The 19,775-nt window shown below is 38.5% G+C and overlaps 2 protein-coding genes across 5 annotated transcripts in view; one reads left to right on the forward strand and one right to left on the reverse strand.

Annotated features, from left to right (window-relative positions):
- Positions 1-283: 283 nt before the first annotated feature.
- Positions 284-10,437, reverse strand: wars1 (tryptophanyl-tRNA synthetase 1). The gene is made up of 11 exons (XM_088355119.1): positions 10,263-10,437; positions 9,913-10,020; positions 8,323-8,524; positions 8,120-8,228; positions 7,941-8,060; positions 6,252-6,434; positions 6,080-6,180; positions 4,224-4,336; positions 2,573-2,746; positions 1,742-1,882; positions 284-1,662 (listed from the first exon to the last, which is right to left on the reverse strand). Exons 2-11 carry the CDS (start codon positions 10,018-10,020, stop codon positions 1,504-1,506), a joined length of 1,410 nt encoding a protein of 469 aa, XP_088211245.1. The 5' UTR covers positions 10,263-10,437; the 3' UTR covers positions 284-1,503.
- The window catches only part of wdr25 (WD repeat domain 25), a 120,812-nt gene continuing 111,243 nt past the window's right edge, over positions 10,207-19,775 (forward strand). For 3 of the 4 annotated variants that reach the window (XR_015852945.1, XR_015852946.1, XR_015852947.1), the window contains exons 1-2: positions 10,207-11,063; positions 11,164-11,769. Coding sequence is in view for 1 of the 4 variants with exons in the window: in XM_088355120.1 (XP_088211246.1) it covers positions 11,203-11,769 (567 nt within the window). In the remaining 3 variants the exon portion in view is untranslated. The remainder of the gene's footprint in view (positions 11,064-11,163; positions 11,770-19,775) is intronic. The other variant, XM_088355120.1, reaches the window with a different exon arrangement.

The following is a 19,775-nucleotide window of genomic DNA, read 5'->3' on the forward strand; positions in this document are numbered from 1 at the left end:
ATTACTATACAAATGAATAGAAAAAAATATATATTCCTGCATGTATTACATGTTTTATTACTGTAATTTGTCAGATATGTTATAAGTAGAGCATGAGTTGTTTACACAGTGGTTCCATCTTTAACTCTGAGGGCCTAATTATTTGCCAAGTGCCCTAGAAAAGCTTATCTGTTTACACTAAGAACTTGCCAAGTGGGTTTCTGCCATTTTAGAATCATTTACAGCCGTTTTCCTTTTAGTGAGGTATTTAAATATCAATTACAAATCGTTCTTTACACTTGAGGGTGTGTCATTGTTTATTTTGCAACCATTTAAGCCACTTGACACTATTACCAAATGATTTTTGGTGCAACATACCTAAGGTTTGACAAATAATGACAATGCAGTAGTGTCACATAAATTACACAATAGATGATTTTGATTAGCACTACAAAATAGACTTCCAGGATATGATTACTCCACCTTACAATACCCTTTACAGTGTGGAATCAGATGTTTTTGAGCCCCTTTTTATGGCATTTTCCCCACAAGAACAACAATGAATTATTTTGCATGCCCAAAAACTTTGCCCATGCGTAGGAAGAGTTAGGTCTATAAGAGATGTGTCTGCTGTTGGTCGGCATCACACCAAATGTTGATCTGCTATTGGTTCGTGTTACAGCATCATGAAAATGGCAATATGCAATTGGCTGAACTACTTCCCACAGTGTCCTTTTCTTCATTTAATTCAAAATCTCGTGTGCTTTGCAATTGGGCAAAAAAAGATACTGTATTTGCACTGTATCTATTCGCTATGGGTCCAAGGATTCAGTGATGCTAAAGGGAGAAGCAAAACATAACCATAGACACAAAGCTTGCAAAAATTATGAAAAATAAATGCCAGGAAGCCTCACGAATGGTTAGCCTCGCTAAGTTGCATGACAGTCACCAATTGAATATGGAGACTTCAGGATTATTTATAAAAACAAAAGGCCTAAAAATCAGATGATAAAAGCTAAGACACCTTATCAGGGCAAAAATTCCTCCCAAGTTTTAAAAACGGTTTCATTTTCTTTTTAGTTGCAGCCCTCCCCCCACAACCTCATCCACCCGCTACACCCCTGGACCAGCAGTCATGTCACACAAGGGTAAATACAATTTCTTTTTTTTTTTTTAACATATATATTTATAATGTTATCTAATCATGTATTCTTATATTACTTAAGTAGCACTTACTATACACTTTGGTTATTTTAATGTTTTATCTGGGGTACCAAGGTTTTTGGAGCCAATTACCACAATTTTCTATCCCCCGCCGTAAGGCAATATTACTTTCTCATCCCCACCTCAAAACGGATTAATGTCTTACCCCCTGGGTCTACTGTATATGCACTTTACCAGTTCAAATGAAAGACGTAAGTGTAGTTCAAGCAGGAGTTCTCTCATTCCGGTAAAATCCACTCCGTTCTTTTCACCCTTTTAATGACATGTGTTTTGATCAAAATGCATTCCTTTCTTCATGCGCTAGAGGGGAAAATTCAAGGGCCGCGGCTTCATAAACTGCTTGACCATGTCGTCAGTCACTTGCTTGCGTCGCTCTTGATGTTCGGCGATGATCGGCTGCAGGGTTTCGATCAACGTCTTCTTCAGTTCGCCGGTGAGGAGAGCGCCGCTTGCGTAGTCCTGAAAAACAAAAAAAACGTGTTAAAGTCCAAGAATGGACGCAGAGAAGTCCAGAGTTGATCCAAAATTCAACGTTTACCTCTCTGATCTTCGCCAGCTTGTCGTCGTCCTCCAAAAAGAAGGTCAGGTACATGTAGGAGACGTCCACGTCGACGTTACCGCCGTACTTTCGGTGCTCCTCCACCGTGTCTTTGCCCCCCGAAAATGCGTACTTGTTGATCTGCGTCATCAAAAATCACATTGATCAAACTGAATACTGAGAAAAACATTATTAGTCATCTTTAGAAATAGGATATTCAATAACTAGCGTCAATATTTAACAATATAATATAATAATATAATGCAACAAGAGCAAATACAAGTAGTGCTTTAATGCAATGATCGATAACTAGTGCAAGCCAAAGTTAAAGCTTTAACTCTTAGCTAATACATGAGGTAACTCAGGTCAAACATTTGGACACAATTTTCTTTTGAAACAAAACAAACAGATTAGTGCTATAATGCCATAACACATAACAACCAGTATAATCTAGTTAAAGCTATTAGTCTGAGTTCAAACTTGATTAATTCAGTTCCATTTTTCATGCTCAAGAGTACACCATCCGGATTAAGTTTCAAAGACAAAATACTGGAAATTGCAGTTGTAAATCAGAGCTTTACAATACTTGTAATTGCTTTTTCTTCATTTGTCATTCAAAATATGCAAATTCATGAAATTGAGGGTAGGATTTTATGAATCTTTGAATAAACGAGTCAGTGAATTGATACAAAAAAACGTGAATTTTGATTTTTGGGTCATATTGCTGCTGTAAATATAAAGTTAAAATCCATTTTTAGCCTTTTTCTTTTGAATATTTAAGTCCAATCGCAGTTTTTCGTGTAACAAAAGTAACACCATATTAAAAACTACCTTATTCTTGATCTGTTTGGCTGTATCCGTGAGGAAGATGGACGAATTGCCGTCACTTGCGCTCATCTTAGTTTGCGCCCCCTGCAGGGCGGGGAAGAAAGTGGAATGCAAGAGAGCCGGTTTGGGGTAACCGATTCTTGGGGCCACGTCGCGAGTCATCCGAAAGTAGGGGTCCTGCAGAGGCGAAAAACATAAAGCGAGAAAATGCAATTTTCTGGCAGTAAAGCTACAGTGTGTATCATATAGCGACCCTGGTGGTGTAAAAATACCTTACTTTAAATGAAACATGATTGAAATAATGAGCAAAAGCACATGCACTATCTTATAAACAATACAGTAGGGAAATTTGTAATTAAATCACATAACTTAAAGAATCAGAAATGTTGAGTTGCCATCTTTTTATTTTTATATTTTTCAAAATTTTGGAGCTTAGTGTATCTGGTCTGAGGCTGCCATCCTTCAACTACGGAAGCCTGAATGATCATATTGCTTGTCCTAGCCTGTAACGTGCCTCGGTGGAGCTTTAAGCCTTTAACTGACACCTACTTTTCAAACAGCAAAGCCCGAAATGTGATGGTCCGCACCATTAAGACCTATATCACTTTTTCCCACTGTTCCCTTCTTTAGCCACTCAATGTTAGCCACTTTGAATGCAGGCTATGGATCGCCGCATTTGTCATGGTTAGTTTCTCCCATAGTCCTTAGATTCTGGCAACTTTTACTTTTTTTCTCACTGTTTCCTCTTCTAGCCACTCATGTTAACTTCTTGGCTGCAGGCTTTGGCTTACCACCTACTGCTATTGCTAGCTGCCCCTGTTTCATCATTTAGTTTTACCACTGTTCCTACAGCTTAAGACTTTTTTAAAAGCCTTTTAAAATCAAATTTAAGCAAGTTGACAAAAAAAACAAACACATGATTTAGAGGCAATTTTAAACAATTTTTTAAAATCACATTTTGGTCAAGTTGAAAACTTTCCAACTGAAAAAACGTGGCACCCTGAAGTTTTAGACATGAAAAATGATAGCTAAAAATAATTTTACAGTACTTGATGGATCCTCGGTCAAAACTGGCAGAAAACTATAAATCCAATGAGCTTTTCTCCTACATTCACGAAACATTTTTATTGTGATGCGTGAAAAATGACTTACTAAATCTTTCAAGTTCAAGCAAATATAAATCTCATCAATGTGTTGGCATTTTTAAGACTCTCAAAAATTGGATTTAGGACATTTTAATGTCATTTAACGCCTTATTTTTAGCATATAGAATTCAATGCCTTTTAAGACTTTTCAAGGACCCGCGCAAACCCTGATCACTCTCTTTTAAAACTGCTAATGGATGTGTACATCACTGAGCTCCGTGACTCGGGGCCCCAATGCTTGACCAATAGAACCTTTTGCTGACTTTTTAGTGGCTTCTCCAACTAGCCACTAATTTTAGCCACTTACACCAGATCTGACCAACTCCAACTATTGGCTCTTTTCAGCTGCTCCAGGCTTCCATAGTGCATCCAATGCACACACTTTATCTCGATTCTAAGCTACAGTGGGCTCTACTGGTGAACTATTACACACTGTGACGTAAAGCCATGTAGTTGTTTTGAATACAAAGTGTCAGCATTGCATTTATTGAGTGTCAGTAAACACTAACCTGGTCTATGGCGCAGGGGATGAGACACTGAACGTCTTTCCTATCGCCGAAGATGTGTGGGAACGAGTTACTGAAGGATGGTGCCGCCTGAATGGCAGGGAAGCTGATTTTTCCTAGAAAGACAAAGTGAAAACTTTAAGACCGTATTATTAACAACTAAAAATGGAAATGTGTTGAATGGCGAGAATTCTGCAGATGTACTTGCTTTTTAAGTGAGTCAATAAAATGTTTGCTGTCTTTTTTTAGACTATAAATCTATCTCTAATCTCTACAGCAAGGATGACATCACATTTTCCAATGACTGGAAAGGAGAAGGAGCGCCACAGTCATCAACTCGTGTTAGAGAAACTGCTGATGAAGCAGATGTGGGGATTCGTGTGGTATCTTGTGAGATTCATTGTCCATCCATCAGATAATTCGTATTGCTGGGTTTAAAATGAATAACTAAATGATAGGTCTTTCGATCGATCAGGTTCTTTTTCAGCAGTAACTCAAACACAAGATGTAGGGCTGGGTAGAAAAATGACTTGCTTTAAAGCAGGGTCCGCCATGCTTTTGAAGCTCAGAGCTGTTTATTGTTGTTATTGATTAGCACATAAGGCTATTAGTTTGATATGCATTGAAAAAAGCTATCATGTTATTACCATGTCTTTACTATGTTATTACGAGGTTGTAATGACTAGATGTAGTGTTCAAGAGGCTTAACCACTTAAACATCAAGCCAGTTATAAACCAAATTTTCTAGAAAATCACAACAACCCGTCACTGGTGAGCTATTATTCAGAGCCAGTCTGCAGGCTACTCGGGTAGTCTTAGTGGGCTACTTGGAGCTCAAGAGCACCATGTTAGTGATTGGTTGGATCCCTTAACCACTCGGGTCGTAGGGGCTCCATTTCCTGTAGTGAGTCTTGGGGGAGTAGGCACCCATCCTTCTCCAGGCCAACATAGGTTACCACCTGGTCTAGAACCGGAGACCTTTTGGTGTTAGGCGAATGTGCTGGCCACTGCACTACGGTAACACGGTGTGATTCTATGAATGTTTTTACAAAAGGTCCCTGAAATCTGATAAAACCTGAATTTTGAACACAAAATGAATAAGATCCGCTAACTTTTTCTCATGAGTTTTAGACACTGGAATTAGGCATCAGAGTGCACGCCTAGAGTCACCTTTATGATGCCGGCAAGCCCAAAGTAGCTTAAGAACATCTGAGTTACCCACGGACCAGTTCTGAAATCTGATTTCTAACTGGCATGAGAAAAAAAATGACATGATCAGTGTCTTTAAATCCACAATTAGTTCTATTATACAAAGCGTATGTTTTTGTGGATCTACTTTTAATGATTATAACATGGTAATAACATGTTAAGGTATTTTTAGGAATGCATATGAAATCGGACCTCAGCTTCAAAAAGGTTGTTGAGCCTTATCACACACTGTAATAAACTTTCGTGAGTCCTAAAACTGATTCAAGTTGCATAGTTGCATCCATCCATCCATTATCTGCACCGCTTATCGTCAGTAGGGTTGCGCGGGGGCTGGAGCCCATCCCAGCCATCCTCGGGCAGTGGGCAGGGGACACCCTGAACACAGGGACAGACAATTCGCCCGCTCATTCACACCTAGGGACAATTCAGATCGGCCAATTAACCTGAAATGCATGATTTTGGAATGTGGGAGGAAACCGGAGTGCCCGGAAGAAACCCACGCGAGCACGGGGAGAACATGCAAACTCCACACAGGAGGTCCGATCTCATGACCTCAGAACTGTGCCACACATACGTTAGCCACTGCTCCGCCGTGCTGCCGGTGATAGAAACCTATTGTAATTAATATTTACCATCTCTTGTTTCCTTACCGATGCAATCGCTTTCTGTAAATCCAAATATCCCTTTGACTTGGTTAAACGTCACATGCTTTTGGATCTTGATAACATTCCTGTAGAACTGCGGCGATGAACTGTGAGACCAAAAAACAGACGTGAAGAATCTTTCACAGGGCAAAATGATCGCCAGGCTCAGTCGACCCACCCCATGTAATCGAGGTCTGAGAAGATGAAGGTCTTGTTGACGTCGAACCCGCACGCGATGATGTCCTTGGCGTTCTCCACGGCGAACTGGTGGCACTGCTCCACCGTCAGGTCCTTCCACAGGTACTTCTCGTCGTCCGTCAGTTGGACCACCAGGGGGATGTCGAACGCGTCCTGCAGCCATCTGTAAATCCATCACCAGGTTCTTGATCAAAATACAGTAGGCCCCTGGGATACAGCATCCCCAATTTAAGACATTTTCACCTAACCTTGTGAATAAGATGTTTTTAAGAGACCCTCTTTATGGCATTTCCCTCCACTATGAAGTATCAACAACAAATTCCTTAAAAACGTAAGGAAATTAATCTTTGCGGTGTGAGAAGTTACATATCATAATCCTATTGGTCGAGGTCAAACAAAACGCTGGTCTTCCATTGGTTTGCTCACAGCATCATGAAGATACCGATATCCTATTGAATGAACTACCTCCCTCAATGCATTTCTCTGTCGTCATTCATTTCAGAATCTCATGTGTTTCATAAAGACTTACAATACTGTATTTTCATACTGTTTTAATTCCCTATAAAGAGCACCAAAATCTTGAAATTATCTCAGAATGGATAGAATTTCAGGTTTAGAAAACGTTTTTTCTAGAATAGTCCAAGAGCATAATTTTTAGGTTAAAAACTTATTAGATGCTGTTATTCCTTTAAAAACCACAAACAACAAAATAGCATTAATTAATAACTCAATTGTACAAATTTGGTATGAATATAACTGTTTAATATTTGGAACAATCAACAGATTTAGTAATTTAAATGTGAATAGTGACAGATAACAGTTTCATAAAGCACTTGTGATTTTGATTGATTCCTCTTGATGGCACTCTTTGTTTAAAGATGCACTCGCAATCCACTGAAAGTAGCCTTTGTATTTAAACCAAAAGCTCAATCTAAATGGGTAAAAATGACCATTCCTTGATTTTTTTGTATTTTTTAATAGAAAATTAGTATTTTGCTATATACACTGGAATAGTAAACGTTGTGTATGCAGCTCTGATTATGGATCCCAAGGCTAACAGTGATGCTAAAGAGAGAACAAAAAACATGACCACGGAAAAGAAGGCACAACAGTTGTAAGATGATAACGAATCGACGACCAGGACTCTTATAAAAAATAAAGTGATTACAACAAGGAAATCTTCTGAGTGACATCCCAGGTACTCAAAAGTAGTAGTGGTTTAAATTCTTTCTTTTTTTTTTTTTTATCTGACGTCTCTTTCCTCTTTCTGCATCCACCCGCTACTCCATTGTACCTGCTCAGGTCACGTCACACTTAAAGTAGATGAAATTTCATTTTTCCTTTAAATTTATAATGATACTTACTTACATGCACATGCATTCCATAATTTGTAGAAACGATATACCATATTGTTAGCTTAATGTTTTATCAGGGCTTCAATGCTAATTCATATATGTTTATTTCACCTGCTATATGGCAATTTCACTTTACAATCCCCACCTAAGAACGGATTAATATTGTATCCTGGGGGTCTACTGTAAATCACTGTAATACATTTACTAACACATTCACTGTCAGCCTACGTCACAGAAAAATAGAAAATTGATATCTAAATGATATCCTATCCTGGGGCTCTACTGTAATATGAAAAAAATGCTTCTTAACTCACTTGGTGAAGATGAAGGGGATTAGATGGCCGACATGCATGGCCTGTGATGATGGACCTCTGCCGGTGTACAGGAAGAAGGACTTGTGCTTCTCGTACGTGTCCAGCACTTGATGCATGTCTCTAAAAACAGGAAAGAAGTTGAAACACAAACTGCACAATTTGCAGAGTCGATGACTCACCTGTGTGAAAAGAAGATCCCTCGACGTAAAAAGTGGTGAGCTTTCTTCCCTGTCACTTTCTCTATTCTAGCCACCAGCTCTTGGTCGATTTTACTGCTGCCGAATCGCACTAAAAAAGAAGAGCATTTTGTGACAAACCAGTTGCCCATCAAATTTCAATTCATTTTTTTCCCACCCCAAAGACGAAGCCAACTGGATCTCACCAATAAGTTTGTCATAATCGACGCCTTTTGCGCTGTTTGTGGAGACGCTCCAAGGGTTAACTTCGTCATCGCCATCATTCATGTCATCTCCTGCTAGGCCGTTTTCCGATGGCGGGCATCCTGCGGTGTAGTCCTGACCCGTCACCTGTTTGTAGTCCACTTTTAACTTGAGCAGGAATTGAACGGCGGAATCGATTTCAGCCTGGAGGAAAGGAACACTTAGATAATCACATTTTTTTGAATGGAAATTTATTTAGTACAGTAAATCCTCGCTATAATGCTATAACACTTTTCACAATCTAGCTACTTGACTGATTCACACAGTGACAACAAATGAAAAATGAAACTAATTTTACAACTTCCACTTGCGAGGATTGTCATACCCTTAGAAGATTTCAAAATCCCAAAGGTGAGAACCACCAGGAAAAGTATGTGTGTGGAGTCAAACTTTGGAACAATTTACAAGACAAGATCAAACGATGTCCAACTATTCACGTGTTCAAATTTAAATCCTAAAATAAATACTGGCAGAATAAAGAGATTAAAAAAATGGGGTATGAGTGATACTAGGGATTGGAAATACTGATATTCAGTGACTAGTAGCATTATAATGTTAATGGATGGGTACTACGATGATTAGTGAATAAAATATCTGACTATTGTTATTATAATTATTGATATCTGACCTATGTAATATGTATATCCGCGAGACTTTGTTATATTAGACCCAAGAGGAGCTATCTGTAAAATGTAATGCGGACGATGAAGGGGTAGGGAAAATAAGGGTCTGCTTCTTACTCCCCCTTTTCGAACATGTTATGTTAACATTATTTTTGTTGTTAAGTCATTGTTTTGTCCCGTTTTTATTTTATAATGTTCGAAATTAAGTTTTCATTCATTCATTCCTTCATTAATCGCCACATTATATATCATAATAGTTCCCATGCAACCGTGCAATTTTTTTTAATTATTCATGTGCCTTATTTGTATTATTTGAGAATCCTGAGCTTCATTTCCATGGTTATCATGTTTTAATTTCTCGCTTTAGCATCATTGCAAGCTTTGGGACCCGTAAATAATAAATGAAGAAATACAATATTAAAAACAGTATTTAATTGCACCAAATCGCAAAGACTGAAATTCTGGACTGAATGAAGAGAAAAGCATTGTGGGAGGTAGTTGATCAATTTCATGGTGTTGTGATGCATTGTTATGCATTGACATCAACAAATAGAAGACATACCTCTTAGAGATGCAACTGCACATATACACAAAACACTGCAAAGTTTAACTTTAACACGTTTGTGGGCACAAAAAATACTTTGTTGATGTTATATAGAGGAGAAAGTACTAGTAATAGGGGCGGAAGAATATATTCCACACAATGAAGAGTAAAACTCATAAGATGCATTTTTGGCAAATGTAACTCCTTGTGGTAGGTAACTGCATTCACATTAAATTTCGAAAGAACAATCAAGCCCATATTGATCGACTGGAAGGAGAACAACAAAGTGATGTTTTTTTTTAATGTAAAATAGATGTCCACATTAAAAGACATGTATTTGTTTTATTTAGTTTGAGGGCACTTACCTTCTCAGCCTTAGCTGATTTTAGGCATCTCACTTTTTCACCCTGAGTCGTCAATTTCTCGTAGAGCTCCATTGGACTCTTGGAGGCATCTCCTTGACAATATGTCATCTTTAAACAGACGAACAATTAACGATCTAATAAGACACTATCTTAAAATAAAATTGTTTTAAGTGGGAACACAAGTGAAAGGAAAATCTCCATATGGGAGCTGTCAACAGTGATTGTTTATTAGACGAGCAATACCACAATACAACGCAACAATGATTAAAATGAATAGATTTCAAATAAAACATGCATACGTCACGAACATGTGTTTTGAAACGATCTTTCGAATTTATTCAGACACATACCGTGTAATGGTGGCAGACCCGGTAGCTCAATCATCTAACTTGCATCAGCACAAGAAATAGTCGGTCCGAGCACCACATCCTTCCGAAGACGTACATAATCCATTAAAAGGGTTCTGCTTAAGGACTCCTACATGTTCTGTTTTTGAGTAAGTACTCCAAAAATTTTGACTGTTATTTAAAGAAAATGTATTGTTTTTACACTTGGTTGCGTGTCAAAATTGAATGTAAACAATTAGAGTGCAAGAAAACGGGGACACATTAAACCGTTGTTCTGGTACCGGATATTTAAGAAAATAAATTTTTTTTTTTCCGGTTGCATCAATAGGAGTTGGGGTACTCACTCGTTAATGTCGTTGTTTCTGATTATATACAATTCGGGAATATCTTTATTTTTTATTGAAATTAGATATTTTGTGTTTAAATTGTTTTTATGTCAAAATTATGCGTCCCCAAAACCAAACCGTCGAGCTCTAGCCAGACATTTAAGACAATAAAAGTAAATGTTTCCGGTGGAAGTAATAGCACTTGGCGTCTTCAAAAGAAATTAATAACTCTGACTATTTTTCTTTAACTAGTAAACGTTCCGTGTTTTTTTACGTTCTGACCTTGTTACTGCAGAGTAATTTCGCTTTTCCAGATTATTTTTTTATGGTGCATATAAAAAAAGTCGATTTTGAGACGCCAATTTATTGGTAAGTTAGCTTTAGCTAGCTAGCTGGCTGATTTGTTTTTAGCCTTTTTCGGGTTTCTGTCTTGTATGGATAACATTATATTCTCAGACGATATTTTTTAATCACAAGGGTAAGAAAAACATTTCATGGAATTTTTATTTTACTCAAGCTACAGTGTTGTCGCTCACTTTTAACCTCTTCGTGTGCACTTGTTTATTATTCACCACTAGATGTCGCCATTAAAACATTGAACATTTGGTTCAGTCAGGATGGCATCATTGGTGGCTTATGGGGATTCTGATTCTGAAGATGACCAGACAGAAGAAGCTGGATCACGTCAAGAATCGAAACACTGTGATTCATTGTCGTTAATGCAGGACTATGATAGCAAACCTGTGGATTTTTATCAGAATGTATGGAGAAAAGAAGGCCCACCTTTGCAAAAGCAAGACCCTCCTTTTAGTTCACCAGCCGCTCTGCAGGAAAAACCTACCCTGTTTCAGTACATACCCAAAAATGTCACACAGTCCAAAAGACCTTGCACTGTCCCACCCAATGTCCGTCCCTATGTCCCCAAAAGGCAACGACTTGTCACTTCTCCAGAAGAAGAGAACCTCACTGGGGAAATTCATGACAAAGATCTCCAACTTCTCACTGGACCATCTCAGAAAGTGAAGTCGTATCTTGCCCATGCAACTTCTCCAGTTGCTGGGATACCCAAGAAGGTTCTGATGAGCATTAAAGGCCACCAGGGTCCGGTCAACACAGTGAAATGGTGCCCAGTTCCTCAGAGAAGTCATCTACTGCTGTCTGCCTCCATGGACAAGACATTTAAGGTACAACAATTCTTATGTAAATTGGATGAAAATTCAATTGGTAATTAGATAGAGATAAAAGAAATGGATACTAAACAAGTCATCCTTTTAGGGTCATTAGAATAGAATAAAATGATTGTTTTTGATTACAATGTAGTTTACATTGTTCACAATGAGATTAGACATAGGTCATTCCAGCATCAACATTTAATAAAAGACATCTAATAGATACCAGAAAAATACATGAAATAAAAAAAGTATCAAGTGTTTAAATATTATAGTTTTTCTACACTTTGAACTTTGAGTTCCATTAACAAGCTTGAGTGTTGTTCGTTGTACGTATGTGTGTGTTTATTACCACCCAAAATAATTGATTAAAAACTATAGTTGACTACGGGATACAACATAAATCTGTTCTGAGGTGTTAATCGCAAAATGAAATAGCCGTTAACCAAAGGTACTTCTTATTTGTACTATACGTGCATATGATTAAAGGTGGTGTCCGTGACTTAAAAAATGTTCTACCTGCTGACGCCATCTTTTGTCTGAAATCATCACAGCCTCTGCGTGCATGTATGTTTCTCTCTTAGATGTGCTCGAATTGGCATTTGGACTGTATTTCAAATGGTCCTTTTCTTACTTTCACCATCCACAAATAAATGAAAACAACCAGCAGACACGTGACTTTACACTCACCCCGCTCCTTTCATCTAGCCTAATGAATGGCTGGAATACTGATGATAAAATTAAGATCAAAGTACATAGGCGTGGTGGAAAAAAAAATATAAAGGCTTTTTGAACTCACTTGGGCATTGTTAACACATACCTAATAGAGATAATATTTAATTGTAAACTTTTTAAAGACACCTCAAAATATGCACCCCACTTATATATAACCAAAAACAATTATACAGGTTTAGGAAGAAAATACTTTCGGTGTGATATGACTTGAGCTGGTACAGTGGAGTAGCGGGTGGATGAAAAGGAGAGGACTGCAATGTTGGATAATAAAATAAGCTCATTTTAAACATTCTACATACACGAGGATTGTTATGTCAGATTTCCCTGCTTTAATCGCCTTCTTATTTAGCGAGGGTCTGAGGTAAGATCTGTCCTAAAAAAGCCAGCCCAAACCCGCTCCACGGTATGAAAATCCTTACCAACCAGAGCCCGACCGATTAACTTGATTGGAGGGACCAAGCCTGAAGTAAACTGGAATTTTCACATTTTATTTGTGAGGATGAAAGGTAATTTTGACCGTCTCGACAAATAACACCCCCACCTCACTGCACGGATCTTCCACGAAGAAAAAGAAACATACTCTAGAACATTTGACAAGTGGATAGTTAAATAAATAAGTAAATAAACGAGAGAGAGAAGCCTGGCCAGGCCCGACTTAATGATTGACATTTTATGCGCCCAAGATTTTACCTCTAGCAAGGGAAGTGATTAGTGTTCTTTCTTTGTATTTCTTATTTATCACAGGCTTTGTTTCTAAGGTTATCATGTTTTGCTTCTTCGATTAGCATCACTTCAGCCATGGCACGCCAAGTGAAGAAATATAGTATAAACGACAGAGTAGTATTGCAAACTATTAAAGCAGGGGCGTCAAACAGGCAGCCCGCGGGCCGGATCAGGCCCGCTAAGGGATTGAATCCGACCCGCGAGACAACGCTGAGGGAAGTGGAAGAGAAAAAGGAGCTGCATGTTGAAATTTGTCCACTTGATGTTGCAAAGCCAGGTGCCTCTCACAAACGCTGTACTTATATTTGTTTCTCTTTCACACTCTCTCTTTTCCTCCTTTTTATCTCTCTCTCTCTTTCACTCTCTCTGTCTCTCTTTTTATCTTTGTTTGTTCCTCTTTGTCTCTTACTTTCTCTGTGTCTTTTTACCTTCTTTTGCTCTCTCTTTACAACTGGCTGCCCACCAGTTCAGGGTTGCCCTGTCCACTGCCCGAAGATAGCTGGGATGGGCTCCAGCACCGCCCCGACCCGAACTGAGGATAAGTGGTGCAGACAATGGATGGATGCTCCCTCTCTCTTCCTTTTGTCCTTTTCTCTCTTTCTCTCTCTCTCTCTTGCTTTCCCCTTCTTTTTCTTCCCTTCTCTCTTTCTCTCCTCGTCTTTTCTCTCCTCCCTTTCTCTCTTTCTATTTCTCTTTGGATTTCTTTCTTTCTCTCTCTTTCCCCCTCCCTCACTATTTCTATTTATATCTATTTTCTCTCTCTTTCTTTGTCCCACCTTCTCTCTTTTTCTCTCCCTCGCTTTCTCTTATTTCTTTCTCTCTCATTTCCTTTCTCTCTAATTTACTAGTCTGGCCCCCGAGAGAATATTTGTTTTATCGTGTGGCTCCCTGAGTTAAAATGAGTTTGGCACCCCTGTTTTAAAGCCTCTACGAATCACAAGAGATTCTGAACTGATAGGGAAAAAAATACATTGTGGAATGTAGTCTAGCCAATCACATACCTGTATTTTTAACTAATACCAGGTAAACATCATAGAGACGTAACAATCTGTTGTTGATGTTGTATTATGTATAAAATGCCATCAAGAAGGCTGAAAAACCTCTGATTCCATACTGTCAAGTGAAAATGTCCTAAGACAGTTACGCCGTATCCTGGGGGTCTACTGTACTTGTGACCATTTCAATTTAAGAGACTGGGATTCATTGTGTTATTGTAATTCATCATCACAAGAGCTATATTGTTCATTCCCTGTCGTGAATCACTCCCCTATTATTCAGCGCATCGGAGATTCGGCGACACGATCGTCTCCGTAACCTCTCAATAAAGAACCAAAGCACGCACCACTTTCCGTACAATCATATCTGTCACTGTCAGTCCGATGTATGTCAACACCCACGGGACTTTCGATCTTTCCGATTCCGCTCTCACATTTCTCTCCTTATTTCCTCGCCGGGGAAAGGAACAGCAAAGGTCAAGAGATGCAGGCGTCCGTTCTTCAGAGATCGTGACAATGTATAATCAGCTAGAGGATGCAGAGGCGCATTTGCATATTCAAACGAGTCGGTTCCTTTTTAGGAGAGAAATAAGGGAAATTGTTTTTTGGGTGGTTTGTATTCAGTTGATTTCTTCCTAGTCTGAGAGGGACTTAACCGGGCTTCTTTTGGACACCAGCACAATTATTTAGCTTGTTTCTCATCATAATCTTTATTTTTCCTGTGGGATTTTGCAATTATTGTTTTATTGTATCGTCCAGTTAATTAACTCATTTAGGCTGGTGCATGTACGATTTTTATAAACTGAGAGCTCCTTTTTTTTAATCAATGATTAGTGCCAACGGTGCAGCGTGGCGGCGCAGTGGTTAGCGCGTGTGCGACACAGTTCTGAGGTCATGAGATCGAACTTCCTGTGTGGAGTTTGCATGTTCTCCCCTTGCTTGCGTGGGTTTACTCCGGGCACATTCCAAAAACATGCATGTCAGGTTAATTTGCTGGTCCAAATTGTCCCGAGGTGCGAATTGTCTGTCCCTGTGTGCCCTGCGATTGGCTGGCAACCAGTTCAGGGTGTCCCCTGCCCACTGCCCGATGATTGCTGGGATGGGCTCCAGCACCCCCGCGACCCTATTGAGGATAAGCGGTGCAGATAATTTTACAAGTTACTGAAGACCTCCCAAAGCGCTTTTCACACACACACACACACACACACACACACACACACACCAATAGGGAGTCAGCCATGCAAGGCCTGCTTATTTGAGTGTCTTGCCCAAGTACAAATAACGACATATATCGACATATAACACGGAGGAGCCGGGAATCGAACCTGCGACCTCTCGATCACAAGACAAGCGCTCTATCTCCTGAGCTAATAAAAAAAAGCAACTTTTTCTTCCTTTGCATGTTCGTTTGATTCCAGTTAGTGAGAAGTAGGGTTTCCAAAATAAAGCCTGGAGGTGATGAGCGATTCCTTCAAAGGTTTATTCACAGTACATCCGGGGCAAAAAAGAGATACAACAATATAGCTGTTGTAAATCACAAGTTCAAAGAGGCAAATGCTTTACCATCGTTTTCATGCTATCGGGGCGGCCCATTACCTTAAATAAAGCATGGACTTAGAGGAAAACTAAACTTAAGTGGGGGAAATTTTCACTGCGCAAGACCCCTTTGTTTAAAACCATTCTTGCAAGTCTGACATTGTAACGTTCAAGGCCACAGATGGCTTCAAAATAAAGCATGAACGAAATAATGAAAACAATATGTAATCAAAACTGAATAAAACAGGAGATTTAAAGAAATGAGCAAAACTACATCAACTTTGATCTAAACATGCATGTTTTAAAATAACCGTAGGTCGAGAAATGTGAAATTAATTTTATATAACGTGAGCTAATTATTCACTGCTAAGGGTACCTTTTTGCTCTTGTTTTTTTTCCATTTTTTGTTTTCCATCATTTCTTCTTTCTTTTCCCCTCTTTTTCTTCTTTACATTTGTATCACTTTTTGCTTTCTTTGTTCTTTTTTCCCCTTTTTATTTTCGTTTTCCACTTTCTTCCCTGTCTTTTTTCCCTTCTTTCTTCATGAAAGTCTGGGCAAAAAATGGGAAGAAAAAATAGTGCAGTTGGATCACTTAGTTTTCGGAGTTTATGTTCTTCCTTGTGCTCCTTAGCACTCGTTTTCGGTTACTCTCCATGATACAGCGACTTTTAGTGATCAAACGGGATTTGGCCCTGCATCTTCCGGTCTAGAGTTCCGGCTGCCTCCAAGTAAGGACTAAATAAATTAAGTCAATAAAAATGTCTCGAACAATGAAGTCGTTTATATAAAAAAATACAATCATTACTAAATACAGGCAGTGACATATTTCAATATTACAGTATGCATTTCTAAAATAACATGTTATTACAGTGTTGTTTTGATGTCATCACCATGTTATTGCCAGGTTATAATTATAAGAAGTAAGGTTAAATAGGCTCAGTCAACCACTTTAACACCTGCTTTGTATAAGGGCACATAGCTTAATTATACTGTAGGCAAATTTTTAAAATAATAATGCATTTAAAGACATAATTTCTCATGCCATTACATTTCCTAGAAAATCACAATGACCCATCGCTGGTGGGTTATTTTCAAAACTGATCTGTGGGCTACTTAGGTGCTCTCTGGGAGTCACCTGGTGCTCAGTGTATACCAGGGGCGTAACAATTTTTGGGGTGCTTAAATTTAACCCAAGCACCCCCAAAAATTACAGCATTTAGAAAAACTCTCCTTTACCTAATAAAGTACAAGATAGGCTTAAATATGATGTAAACCACTGGCTAAAATATAAAAAAGTAAAGCAAAACAAAAATGTGAACAATGCAGTGTCTGTAATACTCCACTGCTTTGAAATGGTTCAGTCCATTTGATTCCTAGCACCGCTCCCGCCCTACTCCCCGCTCCTTTTTCGTTCGGCTAGTGTGACTTGTGGCATAGCAGCAGAGTCTGTGGAAGCTCCGATGTATGACGGCAAGAGTATGTTATCATGAAAGCCCAATAGTGCCATAATTCAATTTAAAAAAATAATTTTCAATTAATAAAACGGCCTTGAATAATAAAACGACTTAATATAAATATTTTCATTAAAATGATACCATCATTTAATTTTACATGTTATATCACTTTAAGTGAAATGAAAACAATGTTTTTACCAGCCAGACGCTCTGGATGCCCTGAACCTAAAATCGCCCCTGGTGTACACCCAGCCACCAGGGGGCAGTACGAATCCACGAGTCTTCCTATCGGCCTGCTCGCAAATTATCAATTATCTTTTATTTACAATGTGGTATTTCCGAGCGTTTGCATATGCCTTTAGTAAAAACAGTTAACTTTCTGCAATAAAAACAGCAATTAACCAGCACTGAGAGCAATTGAGCCTTTTATTGGCAGGTAGGAATTAGCAATTAGGGTTTATTTTGTCCTTTTGCAGTGCCTCAAAGGAACAGTGAAGCAGCAATTGTCATAATTATAAGTCCGACTTGTGTTTAAACCGCATTTGTTCTTGTCTTTTGTTAGCAGCGAGAGGGACGCAATCTCCTTCGCTCGTCTCTCTCCTCCGACCGCAATTAGTCGGCGTCACCATGGCGACGACAGGTGTAAAGCAGCAGGTTTTACGTTGATAATAGGAATACTCATTTATTTTTTAATTACCCAGGGCCGTTTATAAAGCAGATTAGTCTATGAGTCATCGCGAAGGATCCGCTTTACGAGGGGAAAGCGCTCGACACAAATGAAGAGAATGGAGACAACGAGGCAGGAAAGCGAGCGATTTTAGGACTTTCGTTTTGGGGGTTTATTGGCCGAGCATTGATTGGTTTCATTATCTAGCGTTCATTATATTTTGAGTAATGGTTATGCACTTTTTTTCCGGATTCTTGGAGTTTTATGCTCTCTCGGTATAGTGACCTAACTAAAGCCTGGGGTTCATTTGAATAAATGAATGAAAACTTTATTCGAAGATCAAAATAAAAACAGAAAAAACAACTCAACAACAAAATAATGTTACATAATATGTTTCAAAAGGGGGTAGAAAGAAGCAAATGCTTATAATCCCTACCCCTTCACCTTCCCCACCAAATACACCAATGATATAACAACAATTGTAATGATATTAATAATAACAGTTATGACATGAGAATAGCAACAATAACACAAAGTTAACTAGACGCACCATTCCCAATCTCCCACACCACTCATACCTCACACTTATCATCTCTGTATTCCACCAGGAATGTTTCTTTGTATCTAAACCTGAACAAATGAATGGTTGGACACCGTTTGATCTCGTCTTGCAGACCGTTCCAAAGCCTGACTCCACACACAGACACACACATGCTTTTCCTGGTGGTTCTCACCTTTGGGTTTATGAATTCACTACAGCCCCTTAAGTTATAATTTCCCTCTTTCCGAATGAATAATTTATGGATGTTTTCTGGCACTATGTTTTTGTGGACCTTAAATAGCAGTTGTGCAGTGATTTTAATAATTTGGACTGCAGGAATAAAATAGAATAGAATATACCTTTATTGTCATTGTTACAAAATGGGTTAACATATTGTGACAACAAAATTGGGCATGACACTCCAGTTTCACACATTCACAGTGAAAATGATGATGATGATATTAGTATGATCTCGATATCCTACCCTGTGTATGGTTCTAATTGCACGTTTTTGGAGGATAAAAAGGGGCTGTAGTGAACTTTTGTAATTATTGCCCCAGACTTCTGCAGAACATGTTAAGTATGGCAGAACTAGAGAACAATATAATAAATACAATGCATTATGGTTTAAAATGAATTTGGCTTTATTAATTATTGAAATGCTTTTTCATTTGTGGCCCACTGGCCATAATTTACCTGCCCTTATATTATAAATCAGTGGTTCCCAACTGGTGTGACTTCTGGACTCACCATTCCACCCAAATGACAAGTAATAATGCCATCTTCTCAAATTTATCCAATGAAAGGATTCTGTTGTTAAAAGCAGCAATTGTAGAATATATTTTTCTTTTTTTTTTTCCCAAAAAGACCATCAAATCCAACGTATATAATCACATATAAGTCTACATCGCATAAAACTGCTTTATAATAGCCGCATACTTGAATAAATTCACAATATTAACAAATTGTGTTCCTCAACACCGATAATTATTCTATAATGTCACATAATAAAGATGAATGCATTGGCAAAAATTAAAAAAATATACAACATTTTTAAACCGTCTACTCTATCTTCCCAAAGACATTCGTACACCATTTTCGGATTTCACAATCGTTTCCTTATTCGACTGGATTGTTGTTGGCACGTGTTTCCACTTCTCCTTTCCCTTATCACTAACTTTCTTGGGACCCATTATTAGTAGAAAAAGGAAATCAAACTAATAAAATCACAATAAAATGAGATGTGGTCCCTCTCAAACGCGCCAATCGACTGACCAGGTAGAATCGAATTGCTTGAAGGGATTAAGCAGGGTATTATCACCATCTACTGTTAAGGAGTGTAACTAACCCTCCATTTCTTCTTCATAGC

This window comes from Urocampus carinirostris, chromosome 15 (assembly GCF_059441175.1).
Source record: "Urocampus carinirostris isolate Australia breed hairy pipefish chromosome 15, RoL_Ucar_1.0, whole genome shotgun sequence".
NCBI lineage: Eukaryota > Metazoa > Chordata > Actinopteri > Syngnathiformes > Syngnathidae > Urocampus > Urocampus carinirostris.